This window comes from Chiloscyllium plagiosum, unplaced genomic scaffold, assembly GCF_037043375.1.
Source record: "Chiloscyllium plagiosum isolate Xiang-an unplaced genomic scaffold, Cpla_swu_hap1 HiC_scaffold_5, whole genome shotgun sequence".
Lineage (NCBI taxonomy): Eukaryota > Metazoa > Chordata > Chondrichthyes > Orectolobiformes > Hemiscylliidae > Chiloscyllium > Chiloscyllium plagiosum.
Window position 1 is genome coordinate 133,935,387 of NW_028270143.1, and position 27,789 is coordinate 133,963,175.

Genomic DNA, 27,789 nt, shown 5'->3' on the forward strand with positions numbered 1-27,789 from the left:
ACTGGTCAAACTGTTTCCCACACCATTTATTTCATTACTTTTTTCTCTATGGGTCACCCAGCATGTATTGCAGGCAGATGTAGTTGGATGGTTATATGCATTTTCATGCCTTCACTTGAGCATATGCCAAACTTGTTTGCATGTCTTCGATATTCCATTAACCTTTTGAGAGCTCTCGAATGATCTCTCCCTTCAAATAACTGTAATACAGTACATTCATTGGCACGGTCACAACGTGGGCACCACATGCATGGTATTCCTAACCATCACTATTGTTGCTGCCTGACTCATTTTGAATTGTGTAATAGCAACAACAGTATGTTGCATTTAGGTTGTTAAGTCGATATTTTAATATAATTCACTTAGAGTTTGGGTTTTGAATTAGTGGCATGTGAGTTTTAGTCTGAGTGTCTGAAAACATTTAATGATTAATTTGTAAGAAATTTTGTAGCCATGCTGATTTCTTCTTAATACACAGGCATAGTTTGTAGATACTATTAGTAAATTGTTTGCCTTGTGAGAGAGAGAGAAAACAATTGAAAGGCAATCATGCACTAGACTTTCTGACAGAAGATTCTGGAATTAGTTTTGGCTTAGGAGAAGCACTAATAGTTTTTAAGTTTCAGTTTGACAGTTTTATAGAAGTTTAGGCTGAAGCTGGTGTGTAAAACAGTAAAATCTCCTGAGAAAGGAAAGTAGCTCAGGACTGTTAAGAAATAGCTTACCTCAGTTTGAATAAAATTAAAAATCACACAATAGCAAGTTATAATGCTTCCAAATAAACCTGTTGGACTATAACCTGGCGTTGCATGATTTTTAACTTTGTTGACCCCAGGCACCTCCACATCAGTTTGAATAGACAAGTTTAAAAGTTCCAAACCTGAAGGAGTTAATTGAAATGGAGAAAGTTTAAGCTCAGTTGTATGGTTAAATAAAATAAAAATAAATATCCATCAAGCCAGACCTCAGTCTGTAAAATGACACTTGCTGTAAATCATCAACGGGAATCATGACAGTATCACATTTTACAAAATAAGATGTCACAAGGCACTTCACAGGATTGCAACCAAACCGAATCTGACATGGATCACATAAAGCTGAGTGGTATTATCACTAGACTATTAATCCAGGAACATGGATAATGTTCTGGGGACCTGCTACGGCAGATAGTGGAATTTGACTTCTATAGAATATCTGGAATTAAGAGTCTAATGGTGACCATGACACCATTGTTGATTGTTGTAAAAAGCCACCTGGCTCAATAATGTCTTTTAGGGAAGGAAATCTACCCTCCTTATCTAATCTAGACAAGCAGGAGGCTGGAAGAACACAGCAAGCTAGGTAGCATCAAGAGCGGATGAAGTTGACATTTTGGGTATATCCTTTCTTCAGGTTACCCCCGAAACATCGACTTCTCCACCTCCTGTGGCTTACCTACCATTTGGCATGTATGACACATACGGCAAAAGTTAACCATATCCTTATGCAGTCCAGGCCAAAAATGTTTTTGTACCTTAGCCTGAGTCTTTTGTACCCCTAGGTGACCTCCTATAGATAGTTCATGTGCTACCCGTAATATCTCCTGTCTTTATGCTCCCAGCAACGCAATCTGGTGCACTTCAGCCCATTTCTCCTCTGAACTAACCTGCCATGGTCTCCATTTTCGTCTGAGGATTCTAACTATAAGATAATAACCATCAAGAATACATTCTGATTCCATTTCTGAGTATGCATCAACATATATATCTTTTATCGTCTTGTCTTTCTGTTGCAAGTCCCGTACCCTTTCAGGACTAAACACTTCTGTCTGGCCCACTGCCTGTTCAGGTTTTTCCTGCACCATTACATAAATCAGGGTGCCCACTAACTGAACTTTAACTCCTTCACCTTTCTCTTTAGTTTTTGCTTCTTGTTGTGACTTACGATATTGGGATCTTGTCACTACACAGTCTGGAAAAATTCCAGAGCACGTTCCTCATTTTCCTGGTCTTCCTGGGCTTCTCCACAATAAGGGATGTCACTCCCACCTTGGACCCTGCTAAATCATTCCCAAGAATAAACTTGATTCCTGGAACTGACACTCTGTCAATCACTCCCACTCTTACTTCCCCAGTCTTGAGATGACTCTCCAACCTGACCTTATATAGGGGAACACTAAATTTCTGTCCATCTATTCTACAAATTACTACACTCTTGGGTAATGTCAGAAAGAATGCAAATACATTCATCTCTTACTGTCAGAGACTGGTTAGATCCTGTATCTCTCAAAATGATAACTTCTTTCTCTTCTCCCCTTGTCCTTCCTGAGTAAACCTTATCCATAAGGGCAAAGTCTTATGATAGTGGGATCTTGTTACTACACAGTCTGGGAAAATACCATGATATTTTTCTTTTAACTCCTCAGTTTCCTGGTCTTCCTTAGGCTTTTCCACAACAAGGGGTGTCACTCCCACCTTGGACCCTGCTCAATCATTCCCAAGAATGAACTGGATTCCTGGAACTGACACTCTATCAATTACTCCCAGTGTTACTTTGCCAGTCCTGTGTTGGCACTCCAACCTGATCTTCCATAGGGGAAAGCTAAATTTCTGCCCATCTATCCCTCAAATTACCACACTCTCGGGTAACAGGTCAGAAAGAGTGCAAATTCATTAATCTCTTACTATTAGAGACTGGTTAGATCCTGTATCTCTCAAAATGATAACTTCTTTCTCTTCTCCCCTGTTCTTTCTGAGTAAACTTTACCCACAGAGGCAAATTCTTTGTAGAGATCAGGCAGTAACTCCGTATTCAGCCTCTGCCTAGGCTGTGCATGCTCCTACAGCTTCTTGGCTTTTCTTGGGGTTTCCTTTCCTACTTTCACTAATGCCACTGGCTTAGCTTCTTTTACCACATCTTTTCCCACAGTGGTTTTCTTTAATGACCAGCACTATGACTTTACGTGCCCCACTTTACCACAGTGGAAACACTAAAGGCCCTTCTCCTCCTTTTCACCCTCTTGGTCTTCATTTTTAACCTGTGCTAAACTATTAGTGTGCTCTACTCTTTGTTTTGTATGGTTAAACAAAATAAATAAACATATCCTTCAAGCCAGACCTCAGTCTGTAAAAGGACACTTACAGTAAATCATCAACTGGAATCATGACAGTATAACATTTTACAAAATAAAATGTTACAAGGCACTTCACAGGATTGCAACCAAACTGAATCTGACATGGATCACATAAAGCTGAGTGGTATTATCACTAGACTATTAATCCAGGAACACAGGTAATGCTCTGGGGACCTGCGTTCAATCCTACTAAGGTAGATAGTGGAATTTGACTTCAATAAACTATTTGGAATTAAGAGTCTAATGATGACCATGGCACCATTGTCGATTGTTGTAAAGGATTTCCCCTTCTCCCAATTTCTATGCCTCTCAGGATGAAGTTCTTGCTGGAAGCTAAATTTCACCTTATGCACCAATGTGTATTCATCTGCTATCTCTGCTGCTCTTCTCACTTCTTGAACTTTCTGGTCATCCATGTGAATTCTGGAAGTGTTTTTAAACTCCTCCAGCAGAATAATCTCTCTTCGAGACTCATAGGTCTTATCTCTTTTTAAGGCTGCACCCATCTATCAAAATGAATATGTTTAATTCTTTCAAACTTAACGTAAGTCTGACCTGGTTCCTTCTTTGTGTTTCTGAACTGCTGTCTATAAGCTTCTTGTACCAATTCATAAGCACTTAAAATAGCCTGTTTAACCTCTTCGTAATCTCTTGACCCCTCATCTGACAGCACGGTAAACACCTCACCAGCTCTGCCACCAACTTAGTCTGAACTACCATTACCTACATGTTCTCTGACAACTCCATTTGCTGAGCCAATTTTTCAGATGAAATAAAGAAGGCTTCGACATCTTTCTCATCAAATGTGGCAATGTTTTAACATATTTGTACACATCACTACCTTATCCAGCTTTGGGCAACTGTCTGTGTGGAGTTTGCACAATTCCCCAGTGTCTGCGTGGGTTTCCTCCGGGTGCTCCGGTTTCCTCCCACAGTCCAAAGAAGCGCAGGTTAGATGAATTGGCCATGCTAAATTGCCCCTAGTGTTAGGTGCATTAGTCAGAGGGAAATAGGACTGGGTGGGTTACACTTCGGAGGGTCGATGTGGACTTGTTGGGCAGAAGGGCCTGTTTCCACACTGTAGTGAATCTAATTAAATCTAATCTCTTCATGTCCATCCTGTTAACTTCACTTTCTAACTAATTCACAACTTCTGAAGTTCAAATTCTCTCTCCCTTTCTCTCTCTCTCTTTGGTCAGCCAAGAACCTTCTCTCTCTTTTTCCTCTCTCTTTTTCTTCTCTCTTTCTCTTTCTTCTCTCATTGCTCTTCTTTCCCTTTCTTTATCGTTTAACTCCATTTCACCTCAATTGCAATTTAAGTTTTTTTCTATACTGCACTTGTCTGTTTCTCTGATACACCTAAGTGCTTGACTAACTCCATTACAATTTCAGCTTTCCCTTTGTCCCTGGTTAAACCCAATTCTAACCTATTTGCTAATTCTAAAAGTATTTCCTTTTTCTGTCTTTCTAAACTTTCTTGGAAAATTTAGGAAGCATCTTCAAACCCCACTACCTCTTTAACAATTCTAAGAGCAATTTCTCTCACTTTTAATTTAACCAACCACAAGTAACCAAAATTAAACAAATTGTCTCACCTACGTTTTAAAGATCTAGGACACTAATTGGCAAGTGTTTAAATCTGCTGGGATCTTTCGTATGCCAAATCTCTGACTAGATCTGACTAAACCCGTCCAAATCTTGGACCTGACCCCCAAACTTTTATGAAATGGGGTGAACCCTCTGTTAATTAAGCCAAACACCCAGAAAAGCTCAACTCCCTCTTAATCTATTAAAGTATGAGTGACAGAGAACTCCCAAATTTCACTATTCAAGAAAGTAATATCAATTTATTCCTTAACTCTAAAAGTGAATATTAAACAACAATTATTCACAACTCTAAGCACCCCTTTCTCTTAACTGCTTATTACCTGCCTCCTACTCTATAATGACATACTATTCCAATAAAACACTTACTAAAATTACATCAATTTAATTTCAAAACCATACAGCAACTGTCATTTTTGCTGTCTTTCTTCTTCTGGCTGAGCATCTCCCTGGGTTGTCTTCTTTATTTTTACTGTGAATATGTTTCAGATGAAAAGGTACCTTTGATAGAGTGTTTCAATATCTTGGGTCTCTCTCAATGGCAGTTGCTCTGTCTGATTTTCAAACTGCCTGCCTTTTTTATATCCCCAATATTGGATCATCTCATTGGTTCTTTGTGTCAAAATAATAATTCAAACTTGATTGGGTTTTAGTATCCTGGGGCATAAATTAAACTGATTGGTTGAATTCGAATTGTTGTCAAAACAGCAACAAACAAATTTTCTAGTCCACTCTGAGACTGCTCTTGTAAGCTCTCAGTGCAAAACAGCATTCACTCTCTCTTAAAGGTACAGTAGAAGCCTTCAACTTCATAACAGGGGCAGATTCTGACCTACTGTTGGGAAATAGAGCAGGACAGGTGATGAAGGTGACAGTGGGGGAGCTCTTTGGGACCAGTGACCATAGTTCTATTAATTTTAAAATAACTACAGAGAGGGACAAAACTGATCTACAGGTTTATGTTCTAAACTGGGGCAAAGCGAATTTTGATGGACAGATATCAGAGATAGTTTCTTTACTCAGAGAGTAGGTGGGGCGTGGAATGCACTGCCTGCAACAATAGTAGACTCGCCAACTTTAAGGGCATTTAAACGGTCATTGGATAGACATATGGATGAAAATGGAATAGTGTAGGTTAGATGGGCTTCAGATTGGTTCGACAAGTCCGTGCAGCATTGAGGGCCCAAGGACCTGTACTGCGCTGTAATATTCTGAACTCTACTCTAGGTGTTGTGCTTTTTGAAACTTGCAAATGAGTGCTTTATGCTGAATGGAGTTATATTTATATTTGTGTTGTAAATCTTTGATTTATCAGAAAATTTATTGGTTCCTTCAATTTTATCTTTATTTATTTTGTTTAAGAAACCTCTGTTTTATTGTAAACCAAAATCTGCATTATTATTGGCGTATGTTTCAGTGAGAGGTCTTCTTGTTAAAACCAACACAAAACAAATTATAATCTATCAAGCCAGATTTCTGTTTGGGATCTGACTGGTCTAGTTGGGTTTCAAACATCAGTTGGGTTTCAAACTGTAGGAAGGGAGTAAAAATATTGATTCTGGATCAGTGGTGCTGGAAGAGCACAGCAGTTCAGGCAGTATCCAAGGAGCAGCGAAATCGACATTTCGGGCAAAAGCCCTTCAACAGGAATAAAGGCCTGAAGCGTGGAGAGATAAGCTAGAGGAGGGTGGGGGTGGGGAGAAAGTAGAGTACAATGGGTGAGTGGGTGAGGGGGTGAAGATAATAGGTCAGGGAGGAGAGGGTGGAGTGGATAGGTGGAAAAGGAGATAGGCAGGGAGGACAAGTCCGGACAAGTCATGGGGACAGTGCTGAGCTGGAAGTTTGGAACTGGGGTGAGGTGGGGGAAGGGGAAATGAGGAAACTGTTGAAATCCACATAGATGCCCTGGGGTTGAAGTGTTCCAAGGTGGAAGATGAGGCATTCTTCCTCCAGGCATCTGGTGGTGAGGGAGTGGTGGTGAGGGAGCGGCGGTGAAGGAGGCCCAGGACCTCCAGGTCCTCGGCAGAGTGGGAGGGGGAGTTGAAATGTTGGGCCACGGGGCGGTGTGGTTGATTGGTGCGGGTGTCCTGGAGATGTTCCCTAAAGCGCTCTGCTAGGAAGCGCCCAGTCTCCCCAATGTAGAGGAGACCGCATCGGGAGCAACGGATACAATAAATGATATTAGTGGATGTGCAGGTAAAACTTTGATGTATGTGGAAGGCTCCTTTAGGGCCTTGGATAGAGGTGAGGGAGGAGGTGTGGGCGCAGGTTTTACAGTTCCTGCGGTGGCAGGGGAAGGTGCCAGGATGGGAGGGTGGATTGTAGGAGGGCGTGGACCTGACCAGGTAGTCATGGAGGGAACGGTCTTTGCGGAAGGCGGAAAGGGGTGGGGAGGGAAATATATCCCTGGTGGTGGGGGTCTTTTTGGAGGTGGGAGAAATGTTGGTGGATGATTTGGTTTATGCGAAGGTTGGTAGGGTGGAAGGTGAGCACCAGGGGCGTTCTGTCCTTGTTACGGTTGGAGGGGTGGGGTCTGAGGGCAGAGGTACAGGATGTGGACGAGATGCGTTGGAGGGCATCTTTAACCATGTGGGAAGGGAAATTGTGGTCTCTAAAGAAGGAGGCCATCTGGTTTGTTCTGTGGTGGAACTGGTCCTCCTGGGAGCAGATACGGCAGAGGCGGAGGAATTGGGAATACAGGATGGCATTTTTGCAAGATATAGGGTGGGAAGAGGTGTAATCCAGGTAGCTGTGGGAGTCGGTGGGTTTGTAGAAAATGTCAGTGTCAAGTCGGTCGTCGTTAATGGAGATGGAGAGGTCCAGGAAGGGGAGGGTGGTGTCAGAGATGGTCCAGGTAAATTTAAGGTCAGGGTGGAATGTATTGGTAAAGTTGATGAATTGCTCAACCTCCTCGCGGGAGCACAAGGTGGCGCCAATGCAGTCATCAATGTAACGGAGGAAGAGATGAGGAGTGGTGCCGGTGTAATTATGGAAGATCAACTCTTTTACGTAGCCAACAAGAGACAGGCATAGCTGGGGCCCATACGTGTGCCCATGGCTACCCCTTTGGTCTGGAGGAAGTGGGAGGATTCAAAGGAGAAATTATCGAGGGTGAGGACCAGTTCGGCCAAACAAATGAGAGTGTTGGTGGAAGGATATTGTTGGGGACGTCTGGAGAGGAAAAAATGGAGGGCTTGGAGGCCCTGGTCATGGCGGATGGAGGTGTGGAGGGATCGGATATCCATGGTGAAGATGAGGCGTTGGGGGCCGGGGAAACGGAAGTCTTGGAGGAGATGGAGGGCGTGGGTGGTGTCTCGAACGTATGTGGGGAGTTCCTGGACTAGGGGGGATAGGACAGTGTTGAGGTAGGTAGAGATGTGTTCAGTGGGTCAGGAGCATGCTGAGACAATGGGTCGGCCAGGGTGGTCAGGCTTGTGGATCTTGGGAAGGAGGAAGAACCGGGCAGTGCGAGGTTCCTGGACTATGAGGTTGGAAGCTGTGGGTGGGAGATCTCCTGAGGTGATGTGGTTCTGTATGGTCTGGGAGATGATGGTTTGGTGATGGGAGGTGGGGTCATGGTCGAGGGGGCAGTAGGAAGAGGTGTCCTCGAGTTGGCGTTTGGCTTCAGCGGTGTAGAGGTCAGTGCGCCAGACTACCACTGCGCCCCCTTTATCCGCTGGCTTGATGGTGAGGTGGGATTGGAGCAGAGGGATTGGAGGGCTGTGCGTTGTGAGGGTGAGAGGTTGGAGTGGGGGAGGGGGGTCGACAGGTTGAGGCGGTTAATGTCCCGGCGGCAGTTGGAAATGAAGAGGTCGAGGGCAGGTAATAGGCCAGCGCAGGGTGTCCAGGTGGATACAGTGTGTTGGAGGTGGGCGAAGGGGTCCTCGGAAGGTGGGCGGGAGTCCTGATTGTGAAAGTAAGCTCGGAGGCGGAGGCGACAGAAGAATTGTTCGATGTCACGGCGTGTATTAAATTCATTGATGCGTGGACGGAGGGGGACGAAGGTGAGTCCTTTGCTGAGGACTGATCGTTCATCCTCAGTGACGGGGAGGTCTGGGGGGATGGTGAAAACTCGGCAGGGCTGGGAACTGGGATCTGGTGTGGGTGTGGAGCTGGGAGTGGGGGCGGAACCTGTAACTGGAGTGGGTGTGGTTGTGGGGGGAATGGGGGTGGAGTCATGAGTAGGGGTAGTGTTCCCCTCGGGGTTCTGGGGGGTGAGGATAGTGACAGTGGGGTCTGTGGGGGGCATGTCAGCAGAATGCAGGCGAGTGGCGCTGGTGGGGGCAGAAGTGGTGGTGACCACGGCAGTAGGGGTGGCGGAAGTCACTGAGCGTGTAGCATCAGCGATGATGTGAGGGGCGGAAGTGGCTGGGGGAGTGGCGTGATGGGGGCGGAAGTGATGTCATCAATCAGCGTGGGGGTGGCAGCTGCATCAGCCGCATGGCTAATGGTGTTTCCGAGGCCAGGGGAATCTTCTGGAACGTTCGAGGAGCGCTGGTTATGGAGGTGGGTAGATAAAAGTTTGTTGTACTTACAGTTTTTGATGTTTGAGATGGAATTGAAATACTGTTTGTTGAGAGTATGGATTCTCCTGAGGATGTAGTACAGAGTGGGCCCTTTGCAATTCTGAGAGAGTGTGGCCCTCAGCTGAGGCAGGGCTGACTGTAGAGAGGTTAGGTGCCGGCGCATTGCTGCAAGCGTGGAGCGGATGATCTTGAAGGAGAACCGTTGCTGGTGTTTTTGAATCTGTAGTCTGTACTGTTTGTCCTGTTCGGGTCCGAACTCTGCTGGTTTAAAGGTGGTCCGGAGTCCGTGTGGGATGAGTTGGTTACGGAGGCAGGTACTGAGGAAGCAAATGTGGCTGTGATAGCGAGTTTGTTTCATGACATGGTTGAAGAGCTTCAGGGCAGAGGAAATGACCTGGGAGTTGCAGTGAGAGAGAGACTCCCTGAGATTCTTGTAGAGAGAGGAGGAAAACTTCTTCAAGGCAGGCATCCTTGCAAGAGGATTCGCAGTAGGGTTAAAATCAATGAGGTAAAAACAATGACTGCAGATGCTGGAAACCAGATTCTGGATTAGTGGTGCACAGCAGTTCAGGCAGCATCCGATGAGCAGCGAAATCGACGTTTCGGGCAAAAGCCCTTCATCAGGAATAAAGGCAGTGAGCCTGAAGTGTGGAGAGATAAGTGAGAGGAGGGTGGGGGTGGGGAGAAAGTAGCATAGAGTACAATGGGTTCGTGGGGGAGGAGATGAAGGTGATAAGTCAGGGAGGAGAGGGTAGAGTGGATAGGTGGAAAAGGAGATAGGCAGGTAGGACAAGTCCGGACAAGTCATGGGGTAGTGCTGAGCTGGAAGTTTGGAACTGGGGTGAGGTGGGGGAAGGGGAAATGAGGAAACTGTTGAAATCCACATTGATGCCCTGGGGTTGAAGTGTTCCGAGGCGGAAGATGAGGCGTTCTTCCTCCAGGCGTCTGGTGGTGAGGGAGCAGCGGTGAAGGAGGCCCAGGACCTCCAGTCCTCGGCAGAGTCGGAGGGGGAGTTGAAATGTTGGGTCACAGGGCGGTGTGGTTGATTGGTGCGGGTGTCCCGGAGATGTTCCCTAAATATTGAATTGAATCCAGGTAAACCTTCATAATCAGAATGTAGAAAGCGCAACAAGAGAAGGGCCTGTTCTGGACCTAACATTCAGAAATGAACCCTGGCAGGTGGAAGGTGTATCAGTAAGGGAACAGTGATTATAACTCAGTTAGATTTAATCTAGTTATGGAAAAGAATGAGGATAGGTGAGGAATAAACATTCTAAACTAAGGAAAAGCTAATTTGTGAATAAGACCATGTCTCAGCCTCCGGGGCTCCAGGGAAAACAGCCCCAGACTGTTCAGCCTCTCCCTATAGCTCAAATCCTCCAACCCTGGCAACATCCTTGTAAATCTTTTCTGAACCCTTTCAAGTTTCACAACATCTAATATCAGAAGAACATACAGAGTGTGGGAGGAAGTACTATATTGTCGTGGACAATGTTGGAACAACATAGGTAAGGAGAGAAAAGCGAACTTGTTGGGGATTATCAAGCACCAGGAACCAAATTAAGGAGCAGCTCCTTAAAGGTTATAATCTCCAGATTACTGCCAGAGCCATGTGCGAATTGGCTTAGGGATAAGAAAATTAGGGAATTAAACACTTAGCTAAAGGAGTGCTGTGGGAAAGAGGGGTTCTATTTCATGGGGCATTGGCATAAATGTTGGAACAGGAGAGATTTGCACCGATGGGATGGTCTCCACCTGAACTGGAGACATGGTCTTATTCACAAATTAGCTTTTCCTTAGTTTAGAATGTTTATTCCTCACCTATCCTCATTCTTTTCCATAACTAGATTAAATCTAACTGAGTTATAATCACTGTTCCCTTACTGATACACCTTCCACCTGCCAGGGTTCATTTCTGAATGTTAGGTCCAGATCTGGAACTAGTCTTCTAGTAAAAAGGATAAATAGGTGGTCACTAGCACTTTAAACAAATGATTCGGGAGGAAGGAAATGAGAAAACGACAAGAAGTAGGATGGTAAAGAGAAAGGTAAGCAGCAAGTTAGCATGTGTGCAGGAGGGTTTAACTACAGGGCAGACTGTGAAAGAAATTAAAAGGAAGGATAACTCAGGAGATACTGTTAATGGAGATGTTAGAATTCATAAAGAACGTACAAAAACTAGCAGAAGGACACTTTACCTGAATGCTCATAACATTGGTAACAAAGTAGATGAGCTGACGGCACAAATCATTGTGAATGAATGTGACTTAGTAGCCATTATGGAGACATGGTTGCGGGATGGTAATGACTGGGAGTTAAATATCCAGGGGTATCAGACTATTCGGAAGGACAGACAGAAAGGTAAGGGAGGTGGTGTAGCTCTGATATTCAAGGACAACATCAGGGCGGTGCTGAGAGATGGTATAGGTTCTCTGCAGAATAAGGTTGAATTCATTTGAACAAAGAACGAAGAAAATTACAGCATAGGAACAGGCCCTTTACCATATAGCTCGCTCTTGAATTGGATCTTCCAAAATACATCAACTCGCATTTGCCTGGATTGAACTCCATCTGCCATTTCTCCACCCAACTCTCCAATCTATCTATATTATGGTGCATTCGCTGACAGTCCCATTCGCTATCTGCTACTCCACCAATCTTAGTGTTATCTGTAAATTTGCTAATCAGACCGCCTATACCTTCATCCGGATCATTTATGTATATCACAAACAACAGTGGTCCCAGCACGGATCCCTGTGGGACATCACTGGTGCATGTTTCTCTGAAAGTGGAGTCACAGGTGGACAGGGCAGTGAAGAAGGCTTTTAACACACTAGCCTTCATCAGTCAGGGCCTCAAGACTACCTTGATTTGACTTTCCCTGACCCTCCCCACTGCTGAGTGATTGGATTGTAATTTCCTGGTCTATCCCTTCCTCCCTTGTTTAATAATGGGATAGTATTAGCAGTCCCCCACTCCAGTAGTAGCTCGTGTAGCCAAAGAGGATTGGAAATGACTGCCAGGACCCCAGATGTCTCCTTCCTTGCCTCTCTCAACAGCCTGGATACATCTCAAGACGGCCTGCAGATTTATCCACTTTTCAAGGTGATAAACCCAGTCATAAGAACATAAGAACGAGGAGCAGGGGCAGGCCATCCGGCCCTTCAAGCCTGCTGCGCCATTCAGTTAGATCATGGCTGATCTTGGTGTGGTCTCAGCACCATTTACCATATCCGTTAATTCCTTTATTATTCAAAAAGGTATCTATTAGCTTTCAGACCGTCGCTCCTTCACTGTTTAAGATGGTAAGGCAAAGCCAGGGAACTATAGACTGGTGAGCAAATTATTGGAGGGAATCCTGCATAACATGATTTACATGTATTTGGAAAGGCAAGGCCTGATTAGGGATGGTCAGCATGGCTTTGTGCATGGGAAATCTTGTCTCACGAATTTGATTGAGTTTTTTGAAAAAGTAATAAAGAGGATTGATGAGGGCAGAGCAGTAGATGTGATCTATATGGACTTCAGTGAAGTGTTCAACAAAATTCTTCATGGGAGACTGGTTAGTAAGGTTAGATCTCAAGGAATACAGGGATAACTAGCCATTTGGATACAGAATTGGCTCAAAGGTAGAAGACAGAGGGTAGTGGTGGAGGGTTGTATTTCAGACTGGAGACCTGTGACCAGTGGTATGCCATAAGGGTTGGTGCTGGGTCCACTACTTTTCATCATTAATATAAATGATTTGTGAACATAGAAAGTATAGTTAGTAAGTTTGCAGCTGACACCAAAATTGGAGGTGTAGTGGACAGTGAAGAAGGTTACCTCAGATTACAACAGGATCTTGATCAGATGGGCCAATGGACTGAGGAGTGGCAGATGGAGTTTGATTTAGATAAATTTTATGTGCTGCATTTTGGAAAAGCGAATTAGAACAGGAGTTATGCATTTAATAGTAAGGTCCTGGGGAGTGTTGCTGAACAAAGAGACCTTGGAGTGCAGGTTCATAGCTCCTTGAAAGTGGAGTCACAGGTAGAGAGGATAGTGAAGAAGGCGTTTGGTATGCTTTCCTTTATTGGGTCAGAGTATTGAGTACAGGAGTTGGGAGGTCATTTGTGACTGTACAGGACATTGGTTAGGCCACTAGAACATAGAACATTCCAGCGCAGTACATGCCCTTCAGCCCTCAATGTTGCGCCGATCCGTGAAACCGATCTGAAGCCCATCTAACCTATACTATTCCATTATCATTCATATAATTATCCAATGACCATTTAAATGTCCTTAAAGTTGACGAATCTACTACCATTGCAGGCAAAGCATTCCACACCCTTACTACTCTCTGAGTAAAGAAACTACCTCTGATATCTGTCCTATATCTATCACCCTTCAATTTAAAACTATTACCCCTCGTGCTAGCTATCACCATCTGAGGAAAAAGGCTCTCCCTGTCCACCCTATCTAACCCTCTTATTATCTTGTATACCTCTATTAAGTGTCCTCTTAACTTTCTTCTCTCGAATGAAAACAGCCTCAAGTCCCTCAGCCTTTCCTCATAAAACCTTCCCTCTATACCAGGTATTACGACACGGGGTAAACTCCTCTGCTAATTTAAACCCGATACTCAGAGAAGCTCACCTCGCGCCGAAATCTGTTGAATTTGTAGACGTCACTATTTAAAGTAAAAATTAACAAGACCATGGCAACACGACGCCTGGAGGAAGAGCGCCTAATCTTCCGCCTGGGAACCCTCCAACCACAAGGGATGAACTCAGATTTCTCCACATTCCTCATTTCCCCTCCCCCCACCTTGTCTCAGTCCCAACCCTCGGACTCAGCACCGCCTTCTTGACCTACAATCTTCTTCCTGACCTCTCCACCCCACCCCCTCTCCGGCCTATCACCCTCATCTTAACCTCCTTCCACCTATCGCATTCCCAACCCCCCTCCCCCAAGTCCCTCCTCCCTACCTTTTATCTTAGCCTGCTTGGCACACCCTCCTCATTCCTGAAGAAGGGCTTATGCCTGAAATGTCGATTCTCCTGCTCCTTGGATGCTGCCTGACCTGCTGCGCTTTTCCAGCAACACATTTTTCAGCCCTGATCTCCAGCATCTGCAGTCCTCACTTTCTCCTAATTTTATTCTTTACGTCAAACAGAGAATATTAAAATAACAGCTATTTACAATTCCTTTCTCTTAAATCTATCCTTTACCTCCCAGTCTACAACACTGGTCCGATTAAAAAAATCCCAATTAAGATTTACAGAAAAACCATGTTTCAACACCAGCCAGCTTTGTAGATTTTCCTCTGTATTTTCCTGGGTCGTCTCTTCTTCGCTCTTCTGCTGCACATCTTTCCCCTATGGGCAGGTACCTTTCAGAGAGCTGTTCGGCTAGCAGTCTGTACTTGTTGGTGTTCTTTGTGGTTCTCCCCAAACTGTTCAAAATGTCTGGTTTTATACCCCAAAACATCGATCATTTCATTGGCTTGATGTCATCTCAAACAGTAAAATTCAAATTCAATTGGATTTTGGTCTCGAGGGCATAATTTAAACTGATTGGCTTATTTTGAATTTGTTTTTGTTCCATGGCAACGCAACTCCAGCTATTTGTTTCAACCAAATGTTATATTTTTAAACTGTTCAGTATTCTCTGTGTGTTCAGTCAGTCCTGCCCGCTTCCCCTCTCTTAAAGGTACAGTACACTCCTATGCCTTCATAACACCTCCCCCACTTCAGGAAAAATGAACCATCATTATGAAAAGATGGCTTCTTTTGTTTCTATTCCTTAATCATATTATCATGACAGGCATATAACTTCAATTATATGACAGACATATAAGTTCATATTAACTTCTTCCCACAAAAATATTACATTGAATAGATACCAATTTCATCTATACTTTATCAGTTAAATCCATGATGATACATCTGCGATTCCATTCTTGCGACCCGCAACATGTATGATTTTTTTAGATTAGATTCCTTACAGTGTGGAAACAGGTCCTTTGGCCCAATAAGTCCACACTGACCCACTGAAGAGCAACCCATCCAGACCCATTCCCCTACATTTACCCCTAACTAATGCACCTAACATTACAGGCAATTTAGCGTGGCCAATTCACCTGACCTGCACATTATTGGACTATGGGAGGAAACCGGAGCACCCGGAGGAAACCCACGCAGACACGGGGAGAATGTGCAAACTCCACACAGACAGTTCCCAAGGCGGGAATTGAACCCGGGTCCCTGGCGCTGTGAGGCAGCAGTGCTAACCACTAAGCCACCATGCCGCCCGTGAATTTGTAAATTAAAAGTCTGTAACGTAAGACTCCAACGAAATAGTCTCATATTCTTATCTTTAAAGCACCAAGAATGAAAGCAGATTGCGAACCGCGTACACACTCGGTTCCGACACATTGTTCACATTAAAATGGTGTAAGGATGGAGCATCTAAGATGGTGGCGATCTAGGAGGATCGCATTGCAGAGCTCTGCACTGCTGCACAAGCGGGATGGACTTCTAACCCACCCAACCCGGACCATCACGATATCCTGGGACCCTGGAAAGGTCATGGAGTCCCAGGAAATTGTGAAAAATCAACTTACTCGTGTTTTGCCATTCAGGGATGCTGAAGAAGAGAGGAGGAGCGTCCAAGGCTGGGCCCGTGCAGGATCCTCAGACTCGATTACCCACAAGGCCCTGGTGAATGAGCTCGCGAAATGTCACGAGATGTTGGGTGAGTAAATAGAGGAGAAGCTGGCCCAGTCTCTATCATGCTGCAGAAGCATGAACAACAACTGGGAGACCTGCAAAAAAGGACCGATGAGGTAGAACACTAAGTCACAGTAATGGAAGTTGATACCAGTTCCTTCCAGGATAGGATCTAAGGCAGGTCCGTAATTTGCACGACCAAGTGGATGATCTTGAGGAAAGGGGCAGGAGAAAAAATATTCGGATCGTCAGTCTGCCAGAGGGTGAGCGGCTGGTGGAATATATTGAGGACTGGTTGCCAAAATTCTTTATCTTGGAGGCTGGAATGAGAGGCTTGAAGATTGAGAGGGCTGACCAAGTCATGGCATGGAGGTCAAGTCTGGGTCAATGTCCACGTCCTTTCCTGGTGTGGTTTCATCATAATAGATATAAGGAGAGAATCGTGGAAGCTTCCAGAATCCAGGGGAAGGATCCAAAGGCCCTAATTTATGACGGCTCTAAGATCATATTCTTCCAGGACATTTCAGCAGCAGCAATCCGGAAAAGAAACTCCTGTGATGGTGTCAAGAGAAGACTGAGGGAGCTTGGGATCCAATATTCTCTGAGGTGCTTCAAATCCCCTTAGATGGATCCATACACCTCTTTGACATGTCAGAGAAGGCAAGAGTCTTTGGGGACAAATTAACCTAATTTGAACAATTTCGCGTGTACAAACAGTAGTGTTGTTTGGGCATGTCTTTGTTTATTCTTTAAAAAAACAGCAAAAGCCTGGTTGGGGCTTTCTTTTCCTTTTTTTTATTGGTAATAATCTGGTTTAAGTTATGTTTGGCGGTGGTTGAGATGTGTACTCTCAGTTTCTAAGTTATACCAAAGGATGGGTGGGGTATTTACCCTCCTTTTAAAAAAATCATGTTTCTTTATTTACATTGCTATTCCATGGTTTATTCTCTTTCTTTTCTGCTTGTATTTGCGGTGTGGCTCTCGCTGAGAGGAGGGAAAATGGTTGATGGCTGGATGCCTACTTACAGGCAGTTCATACCCGGTTCAGGGATTTAAATGCCCGGGCTGCAGTCTTGGTAACGGGATGGGAAATTGGGTTTTGGGATGGGTAAATGCCCCCTTTGGGCAGGGAATGAGTTCCCCTATTAAACGCCTTTGCCAATTTATGTGTTGGTTTGTTTTTTGGTTTTTGTTGTATATAGTCTTTGATAGCTTTGTAGGTTTGTTAATTGTAGTGGTTTTAGTTTATGTAGTGTTTATGTTTGATGGATTTTGTGACACTAAGGCTCAGCGATTTGTAATTCAAGTTCCTCCTCTCTGGAATTTAAATGTTACTGCAGAAGGTTATGGCTAATGACTTGATTAAATAGTGTACCTGGAATATCAAGGGAAGTCACTCACCAATTAAGAGGAAGAAGGTACTTATGAGTCTTAGAAAGGAAAAAGTGGATATTGCTTTCTACAGGAGACACAGGTGAATGATAGGGAGCATTTGAAACTACAGCAGAATGGCTTTGATCGGGTTTACTTTTCATCTTTTAATCCCAGAAGTAGAGGAGTGGTTATATTCATTAGGAGGAATTTCCCATTTAAGTTACGAGAGTGTGTTAAAGACACACATGGGAGGTTTGTAATTCTCAAAGCCCTGATAAATAGGGAAGAATATGATGTTTTAAATATTTATTACCCTCCAGCCCATCCCCTCAAATGTTTGGTACATGCTTTCTCTAAACTGATCAGTCTCGAGTCCCGGCATAACATTTGTGGGAGATTTTAACTGTCTCATGGATCCCACAGTAGACAGGTTGCCCAAAGGCCCTCCTGCTGCCCTCTGTATCATTTAGTGGATCTGTGTGTGGAGTTAGCGTTGGTGGATGTCTGGAGGCATCTCCATCCTACAGGCAGGGATTTTATGTTTTTTTCCAATCTGCACAGGTGTCACACTAGGATTGATTTATTTTTTTCTGACCCCCATGGCAACCCTAGACTTGGTGGCATATTGTACAATTGGTAATATTATCATCTCTGATCATGCTGCAGTGTACCTGTTGGTTAAGATTAAGAGTTCAATGCACTGGCGAATGGATGCCTTTATCCTCAAGGATAATAGGTTTGTGGAGTATTTCTCTAGGGAGTTTCAGGCATTCCTAGACATTAACTCAGGCTCAGTTAGTAGCCTATCCATTCTTTGGGAAACTGCCAAAGCCTATGCCAGCTGGTTAATTATTCCTTACTCTGGCAGTAAGAGTGGCAGAAGGGTGAGCAGCAACGTCTCCTCGAAGCACGGTTGAAGGCAGCAGAGAAGGCTTACTTTGACATACCCTCATTGGTCAAGCCACAGAGGATTACAACGCTGCGGTCTGCATTGAATTCTGTGCTCACACAGACAGCAAAGGAGGAGCTTACTTTTGCAAAGCAAAGGTTATGTGAGCATGGTGACAGACCAGGCAAATACTTAGCATATCTTGCCAGGAAAAGGAGTGCTCAAGCCATTACGGTAATTACGGAAGAGTCTGGGAACCTAACGTATGATTCCAAAAAGATTAATGTGGCATTCCTGAGATTTTACTCTGAATTATACCAATCTGAGGGTTGGGCCAAAATGGAGTCCTTTTTCAAGGATCTGGAACTCCTGGACGTGACCCCCAAGCACGAGTCTTTTGTCAACGTCCCCTTATCAAAGCCAGAGATGCAGGAGGCTGTGAAGCAGCTGCAGAGTGGAAAGGCGCCCAGTCTTGACGGACTTCCCAACGAATTCTGTAAGGAATTTACAAACATAATGTCAGGCCCGATGCTCAATATGTGTAATGATTCATACAGTCATGATCGTCTCCCGCCATCTCTGAGAGAGGCCAATATTTCACTTATCCTTAAAAAAGGGAAGGTCCCAGAGGACTGTGCTTCATACAGGCCCATTTCAATCTTAAATATGGACTTCAAAATCCTCTCTAAGACTCTTGCGTTAAGGCTGGAAACTATGTTACCTTCTATTGTTAAAGAGGACCAGACGGGCATCATAAAGGTCTGCAGATCCTCCAATAATGTTAGGAGGCTGCTTAATGTAATTCAAGGGTATCAACAACAGTCAATACAGGGATTGGTGATTTCTCTAGATCAGTATTTCTCAACCTTTCCGTATTCAATGCCCCCTTCTTATCCTTGAAATCATGCAACGCCCCCAAATCACCAAAGTCTGCTTTTGCACATATAACTGCAATACACTGCAGTGCTGAAAATGGAAAGCTTTTGTGAAATATGTTTTATATACAACAAAAAATAAAAGTTATCATTTATTACTATTCTTACTGTCCACCTCACTCTGTATAAAATTTAGTCTGTGATAGCAAGATAGTCAATGCAATCCTTGTGGTTCATGTTGTCTTGCTAAATCATACACATCTGGTTCAATCAAAGCAATCTCAGGTCCCCACGCTGAACAACATCCATGCGATTGTGGGTCTGATCTTGTATTCTGGCGACGGCACTGAATCCTTTCCCAACCAAATAAGGGGTATGAAATGGTAGTGCAAACCGCTTTGCCTCTTCGATTAACAGCGGGAAACGACATCAGGTGGCATCTTGAATCCCATAAAGGGGCTTGTTTGCGAAAACCGAATTTTTATTGCAGTGTCATTTTGGAGCTCTATCGTTTTTTTTTCCTGAAGGCGAATGTCCATTTCTTCTGCACATGAGATAAAGGGGTCAGTCAGCCATGTAGGGATCTCCAAATCGGTAAGATCAGCAAATCATATTTTCATATCATCCTGCAGTGTATGAATGTGAGCTGAGTAGATTAGTAACTGATCATCAGTAACATCTTCCACGATATTGTTTAAACTCGGGAACTGGTAAAACTCACAACGACTGACATTCCGATGAAAGAGATCAAGTTTCGCAGTAAAAGATGTTACAGCATTCCTTGCTTTTATGAAACTCACGTTATCTCCTTGTATCTGCATGATCAGCGAATTGCACTTATCGAATATATCCGCGGGATATGCACAGTCATGTTTTACGGTTTCGGCTTTCATACAAAGGTTTTCATTATTTCTGTGAAGGAATTCGATGATAGAATCAAACAGTTCATGGAAACGATTGAGGCATTTTCCTTTCGAGAGCCATCTCACTTCTGTGTGTAGCAGTAATTGCAGAGATTCATCTTCATTATCTTTACAGAGTTGGTGGAGAAGTCGTTCATTCAGAGCATGTCTCTTTATATAATTTACCACATCTATCACCACTTGTAGAGAATGGTTGCGGGCTTCACTGAGTTTCTTTGCAGCCAGGTGCTGCTGGTGGATAATGCAGTGTACTGTGAAAACATGTGGCATTTCTCTCTTTAATAATGCGACAAATCCCCGATGTTGGCCAGCCATAGCGTGCACGCCATCCGTAGCACAAGCAACAATGTTTTTGAGGGGAACAGACTTTTTATCAAAATAATCCTTGATACAGTCGAAGCTAGTCTTACCTTTGGTATCTGTTGGTAGTTCCAGAGCAAAAAGTAGTTCTTCTCGTATTTCACTTTTGTCGATGAAATGTATGTATCCCAAATGTAAAGCTTGATTTCCGCATATAGTACTTACATCAATTAGTAAGGTGATTTCTTTCGATATCAAAAGGGAACATAATTTATCCTCAACATTTGAGGCCATTTCATCAATGCGCCTTCTCACGGAATCGTTGCTAAGAGGAATACGCTTGATAGTCATTGATGGTTCCTGATGTAGCACGGTTGATAATACTTCGGCAATAGCTGGAAGCACCAACAATTCACCCACTGCAATCAGCTTCGCTATGTTGTATGATGCCACAAGGCCATCTTTGAAAAAGCAGTGGCAATCGTTGGTCGCTGATTGAATTTATTCTTTAGTGTTTGAAAATATGCCAAATCTTTGTCCTTTTTGTCACTGTGTTTCTTTTCAAAAGTTTAATAAGATGGGAAGGCTTCATGGCCTCGTTGGAAAAACTTTGTTCACAGAGCAAGCACAGTGGTAACTGCTTATTAGATGGAGATTGAATAAAGCCATATCGCAAATAGTCCATGCTATACTGCCTGCACTTTTTCTTACTCAATGAGGCCATTTTTACACTGTTGCTCAAACACCCTGATGGAATCATGGGTTTTACCTTATCACGATAATTTTAAGATGCTCAGACAAGTAGCAACATTTGATTGGCTAATTAGCTGTAATGTGCATTCATTCTGCCACCCGGTAGAACAGTTGAAAAGCTGCATTTCGTCTTCCTAGAAGCGACAAGAGTTAGGTGATATTGATCTCAGCAGTAGAATCAGTGCCAACTGTGAACGAGTTCAAATGGTTTGCCATTTACAGAGAAGACTATCAATAATGGTGCAGCAACCAATCAAAGTGCACGCCTCAATGTGTGTAGGGAAAATAACAGACTTGCGTTATGTGACTATCCATCTGCACACAGCAATGTCCTTCAAGGACACGGCAGTCTTCCAAGTGATTGGTAAGCTCTCTACAAAGTTGTTCAGTGCTCCCTTGCTGCCCCCTTTGATTTCAACACCCACTGAAGGAAGGCAAATGCCCCTCAGGGGGTGCTTCTGCCCCCCGTTGAGAAACACTGCTCGAGACGCAGAGAAGGCATTTGATTGAGTTCAGTGACCATACCTCTTCTATACTTCGAAGCGGTTTGGTTTGTGCGAAATCTTTATAAGATGGGTAAAGGTTCTCTACAGTGACCCTCTCACTGCGGTCATCACCAATGGGGTGCGATCCATCAATTTTAACATTTTTAGGGGCAGCCGGTAGGGCTGACCCCCTTCACCATTGCTTTTTACATTGGTGATCAAACCATTGGTGGAGGCTATTCGTAGGGATCAGCTCCAAAAGTGGGGTCAAAATTGCATAAGATTCTGATGTAAGCGAACAATGTCCTTTTTTTGTCAAATCCAGCAGTTTCGGTGCCTCGCCTGCTACAATGCACCTTTTCGGGTACAAGATTAATCTTACAAAATCAGAGGCTAGGCCCATGGGTGGTCTTACGAAGGTGCGAGGTCTTGAGGGCAAAAACGATTCCCACTTAAGTGGTCACAGCGGGGTTTTGTGTATTTGGGCATATTCATTACTCCAGTTCTGGATCGGCTATTCAAAGCCAATTGTGTTCACTTATTTGACAAAATTAAACAAGACCTTCAAAGATGGGAGGTGCTTCCAGTCTCGTGGTTGGGTCAGATAGTCCGTATTAAGATGAATATTCTCCCTCGTTTGCTATACCCTATATGGATGCTTCCACTGATTTTTGATAAGCATACATTCAGGAGACTGAATGGCTGGGTCAACTCTTTTATTTGGCATTGTAAGCGACCCTTTATTAGAACATAGAACAAACCCTTAGGCCCACGATGTTGTGCCAAGATTTAATCCTAATGCAACATATAGTAACTTAACCTACACACCCCTCAACTCACTGCTATCCATGTGCATGTCCAGCAGTTGCTTAAATGTCCCCAATGACTCTGTTTCCACCACCACAGCTGGCAATGCATTCCATGCATTCACTTCTCTCTGCGTAAAGAACCTACCTCTGATGTCTCCTTTATACCTTCCTCCTAATATCTTCAAGCTATGACTTCTCGTATCAGTCCATCCTGCCCTGGGGAAAAGTCTCTGGCTATTGACTCTATCCATTCCTCTCATTATTTTGTACACATCGATCGGGTCTCCTCTCTTCCTCATTCTCTCCAGAGAGAAAAGTCCGAGCTTATTCAACCTTTCTTCATAAGGCAAGTCCTCCAGTCCAGGCAGCGTCCTGGTAAACCTTCTTTGCACCCTCTCCAAAGCCTCCATATCTTTCCTATAGTAGGGCAACCAGAACTGGACACAATATTCCAAGTATGGTCTCACCAGGGATTTGTAGAGCTGCAGCAAAACCTTGCGGCTCTTAAACTTGATCCCCCTGTTAGTAAAACCCGAAACACCAACTGCTTTCTTAACAACCCTATCCACTTGGGTGGCAACTTTGAGGGATCTATGTACTTGCACACACAGATCCATCTGTTCCTCCACACTGCCAAGAATCCTGTCTTTAATCCTACATTCAGCATTCGTGTTCAACCTTCCAAAATACATCACTTCACAGTTATCCAGAGTGACCCCCATCTGCCATTTCTCAGCCCAGCTCTGCATCCTGTCTATGTCGTGCTGCAGCCTGCAAGAGCCCTCTATATTATCGACGACACCTCCAACCTCTGCAAATTTACTAACCTACCCCTCAACCTCCTCATCCAAGTCATTTATAAAAACTACAAAGAGCAGAGGCCCAAGAACAGAGCCCTGCGAGACCCCACTCACCACTGACCTCCAGGCAGAATACTTTCCATCTACAACCACTCTCTGCCTTCTGTCAGCCAACCAATTCTGAATCCAGATAGCCAAATCTCTCTGTGTCCCATACTTCCTGACTTTATGAATGAGCCTACCATGGGGAACCCTATCAAATGCCTTGCTGAAGTCCATATACACCACATCCACTGCTCGACCTGTCTTGACACCTCCTCAAAGAACTCAATAAGATTTGTGAGGCATGACCTGCCTGTCACAAAACCATGCTGACTGCCTTTAATCACACTATGCTTTGCCAAATAGTTATAAATCCTATCCCTCAGAATTCTTTCCACAACTTTGCTGACCACAGACGTAAGACTGACTGGTCTGTAATTGCCTGGGATTTTCCTATTCCCCTTCTTGAAAAGAGGAACAACATTCGCCTCCTTCCAATCCTCCGATATGACTCCCATAGAAAGTGAGGAGGCAAATATCCTCGCCAACAATTTAGCAACCTCCTTTCTCGCTTCCCGGAGCAGCCTGAGATAAATCTGGTCTGGCCCTGGGGACTTATCAATCTTAATGTTTTCCAAAATTTCCCGCACATCATCTTCATCAATCTTGCTCTGGTCAAACCTGTATCCCAGCTCCTCAAAGTTCTCATTCACAACAAGGTCCCTTTCCTTAGTGAGAACTGAAGCAAAAAACTCATTCAGGGCTTCCCCTATCTGCTCAGACTCCACGCACAAGTTCCCTACGCTATCCTTGACCGGCCCTAACTTCTCCCTGATCATTCTCTTATTCCTCACGTATGAGTAAAATGCCTTTGGGTTCTCCCTAATCCTTCTTGCCAAGTCGTTTTCATGCCCCCTCCTGGCTCTCCTCAGTCCATTTCTGAGCTCCTTTCTAATAAGCCTGTAATCCTCTAAAGTTGTGTAGACCCTAGCTTCCTCCACCTTACGTAAGCTGCCTTCTACCTGTTGATGAGAAGTTCCTCTGTTCTCGTCATCCAAGGTTCCTTAACCTTACCCCTTCTTACCTTTCTCAGAGGAACAAATTTGTGCATCACTTGCAACAACTGCTCCTTAAATAGTCTCCTCATGTCTGCGGTGCCCTTTCTATGGAACATTTGCTCCCAGGCTGTACTTCCAACTCCTGTCTGATAGCGTCATAATTTCCTTTTCCTCAATTAAATATCTTGCTTCAGTAACTCTGCCTTTCACTCTCCAAGGCTATGGTAAATGTGAGGCAGTTGTGATCACTTTCACCAGTGCTTTCCCACCATGAGATCTGACACCTGTCCTGGCTTGTTGCTGAGCACCAAATCCAAAATGGCCTCTCCCCTCGTCGGCCTGTCTACATACTGAGTAAGGAAACCCTCCTGAACACACCTGACAAAAACGGCTCCATCCAAACCATCTGCACTTAGGAGGTTCCAGTTGATATTGGGAAAGTTGAAATCACCCATAACAACAACACTACTACTTTTGCATTTTTCCAGAATCTTCCAGCCTATGCGATCTTCAACCTACTGCTATTAGGTGGTCTGTAGAAAATCCCTAGTGTGGTTGACAGAAAGTGTACGCTTAGCATGGGTAATTTATTTGAGGGAGACACAATGATGTCCTTTAATCAGTTAGCACGGAAACATGAGCTATCTAACAGGAACCTCTCATTTTTTCAAGTTAGGGATTTTATTCAAAAAAAGACTACACTTTGACTGATCCATACAAATCTGACATAGCTCAGTGCTAAGCGTACACTTTCTGTCAGCATTTTATATCATTAATTGGGGGGTGCCCCCTCAGATGAGTTTGATTGACTCTGCAGGGTGTGGGAGAGAGAGCTAGGTGTTGAAGTCTCCTCAGAGGAGGGGGAAGATATTTGGGAAAACAGAAGAAAGCTATCAATTTGCAATAGGACCCATGCTTTATACTTGAAGATTCTCCACAGCGTCCACTTGTCTCTGGACCATTTGTCAAAATTTAAACCAGGGGTATCTTCAGCATATCCCAAGTGCAAGGTTGGTACGGGCACTCTTATCCATTGTCTCTGGTCTTGTGGTAGGCTCCAAACATACTGGAGTGCTGTGGCGGGTGCAATGGAGAGGATTTTGGGTGTAAGGGTGGAGAAGGACCCGATTTCTCATCTTCTGGGCCTGCCCAGTGTGTTCCCTGCAGATACGCATAAGAAAAAACTTTTCAACATCCTCACTTTCTGCGCAGGAAAGAACATTTTGCTAGGTTGGGTATTTGAAACCCTCCCCCCGGCTCTGTCGAGTTGGTGGAAGATTGTTATGGAGCATATCCCCTTGGATTTTCTCACAAGTATGGTACACCACAAAACTGAGAATTTTTAATAAGACATGACAATCATTTTTGGAATACGTGGACACAGATTGGTCTGCCACACTAATAAAGGCTTTCATATAGCCATAACAATTGTGCTTTACGAGTCCGTATCCAAGGAGGAGAACTGCAAACGTATGACTGTATTGTTTGGCTGAGTTGAGTAACGACTATTTATTAGTTTGTTATTGTCTATTATTTATTTAGTTGAGTAGTTAGTTGATTTTTTTTTAAATATATAGTTTTCTACATATATTTATAATTTGTACATGAAGGTGGGTTGAGTTCTTTCTTTGCATTGTTTTGAATTGTATTGTCTTGTATTTGTTGCAATATTTTTAAAAAATCTATTTTTCAATAAAAATATATTTTAAAAAAATGTTGTAAGGCCAGTACCAAACTCAATAGTTCTTTTTCGGTCATGGAGTATTTCCTCTGGAAGATGTTGAGTCTCTTCGAAAAGTAACCAACTGGCAGTTCAATCCCTTCCTCATCTTCCTGTTGGAGTACAGCTCCAACTCCGATGTCACTACCATTGATGGCAATTTTGAAGGATCTTGAAGTTTAGTGTAGCTAAAACTGGTGCGGTGGTTAATATTACTTTTAAATGGTTGAATGCCTCCTGGCATTGTTCTGTCCACCGAAACTTTGTGTTCTTCTTCAGCAAATCTGTTAACGGTGCCACTACACTGCAGAAGTTCGGAACAAACTTCCGATGGAATCCACTGAGTCCTAAACATCTTTCTTCAAGGTTGGTCGTGGAAATTCCTCGATAGCCTTCATCTTTGCGTTCCAAGGGGTCAACCTTCCATGACTGAATAATGTCCCAAGAACATCACCTCTGCTTCTGTGAATTCTGTTTTATTTAAATTTATCACCAGTTTTGCTTCTCGTAGTCATTCAAAGAGCTCTGCCAAATGTACCATGTGATCTTTCCAGGGCTTACTAAAGATCACTACACTGTTCAAATAGACTGCACAGTTTGTTAATCCAGCCACAACTCTGTTCATGAGTCTTTGGAATGTGGCGGGTGCGTTCTTCATTCCAAAAGGCATCACTTTGAATTGATATAGCCCATTCGGGGTTACAAATGCAGAAATTTCTTTCACCCGTTCTGAAAAAGGTACCTGCCAATAACCACGCAAGAAGTCCAGCTTAGTGATGTAACTGGCTTGTCCAACTTTCTCCAAACTCAGTATTGGATATGAGTTCAATTTTGTAACGGAGTTGACCTTCTGATAATCCATGCAAAATCATTGAATCCCATCCGGTTTGGGAACTAAGATAATTGGTGAACTCCATTTGTTCTGAAATGGAATGGAATTTATTGTTACATGTACTGAGGCACAATGAAAAGCTTTGTCCAAAATGGTTGGACTATAAAAGCACTGTTGTGCTACTGAGACTTTATAAAGCCCTGGTTAGGCCCCATTTGGAATACTGTGTCCAGTTTTGGTCCCCACACCTCAGGAAGGACATACTGGCACTGGAGCGTGTCCAGCGGAGATTCACACGGATGATCCCTGGAATGGTAGGTCTAACATACGAGGAACGGCTCAAGATCCTGGGATTGTATTCATTGGAGTTTAGAAGATTAAGGGGAGATCTAATAGAAACTTACAAGATAATACATGGCTTGGAAAGGGTGGACGCTAGGAAATTGTTTCTGTTAGGTGAGGAGACTAGGACCCGTGGACACAGCCTTAGAATTAGAGGGGGTAAATTCAGAACAGAAATGCGGAGACATTTCTTCAGCCAGAGAGTGGTGGGCCTGTGGAATTCATTGCCGCGGAGTGCAGTGGAGGCTGGGACGCTAAATGTCTTCAAGGCAGAAATTGATAAATTCTTGATGTCACAAGGAATTAAGGGCTACGGGGAGAATGTGGGTAAGTGGAGTTGAAATGCCCATCAGCCATGATTGAATGGCAGAGTGGACTCGATGGGCTGAATGGCCTTACTTCCACTCCTATGTCTTATGGTCTTATGGTCTTGCAAGCAATGCAGCCAGTTCACATAGTTAAGTGGCATAGATAGTAAATAATAAGTAAGCAATAATGGCTCAGTTCGATGATATCCTCATTCGTGGACACATGCATCTCCATCAAAGATGGGCACCTCAGCACCACACTCTACCGCAAACCCACAGACAACCTCACAATGCTACACTTCTCCAGCTTCCACCCTAAACAT

The 27,789-nt window shown here is 43.9% G+C and overlaps 2 protein-coding genes across 2 annotated transcripts in view; one reads left to right on the top strand and one right to left on the bottom strand.

Annotated features, from left to right (window-relative positions):
• The first annotated feature begins 9,143 nt into the window (after positions 1-9,143).
• LOC122550218 (uncharacterized) overlaps positions 9,144-27,789 on the top strand; it is a 63,079-nt gene continuing 44,433 nt past the window's right edge. Inside the window, exon 1 of the mRNA XM_087986871.1 lies at positions 9,144-9,223. The gene's annotated coding sequence lies outside the window, so the exon portion shown is untranslated. The remainder of the gene's footprint in view (positions 9,224-27,789) is intronic.
• LOC122550358 (protein FAM200C-like) lies at positions 19,703-20,668 on the bottom strand. The gene has a single exon (XM_087987774.1). The coding sequence runs from the start codon at positions 20,666-20,668 to the stop codon at positions 19,703-19,705; it is 966 nt and encodes a 321-aa protein (XP_087843900.1).

Bases quoted from the DNA above. Each gene is read 5' to 3' on its own strand.
- LOC122550358 (XM_087987774.1), bottom strand. From the start codon at position 20,668: ATGACTATCAAGCGTATTCCTCTTAGCAACGATTCCGTGAGAAGGCGC.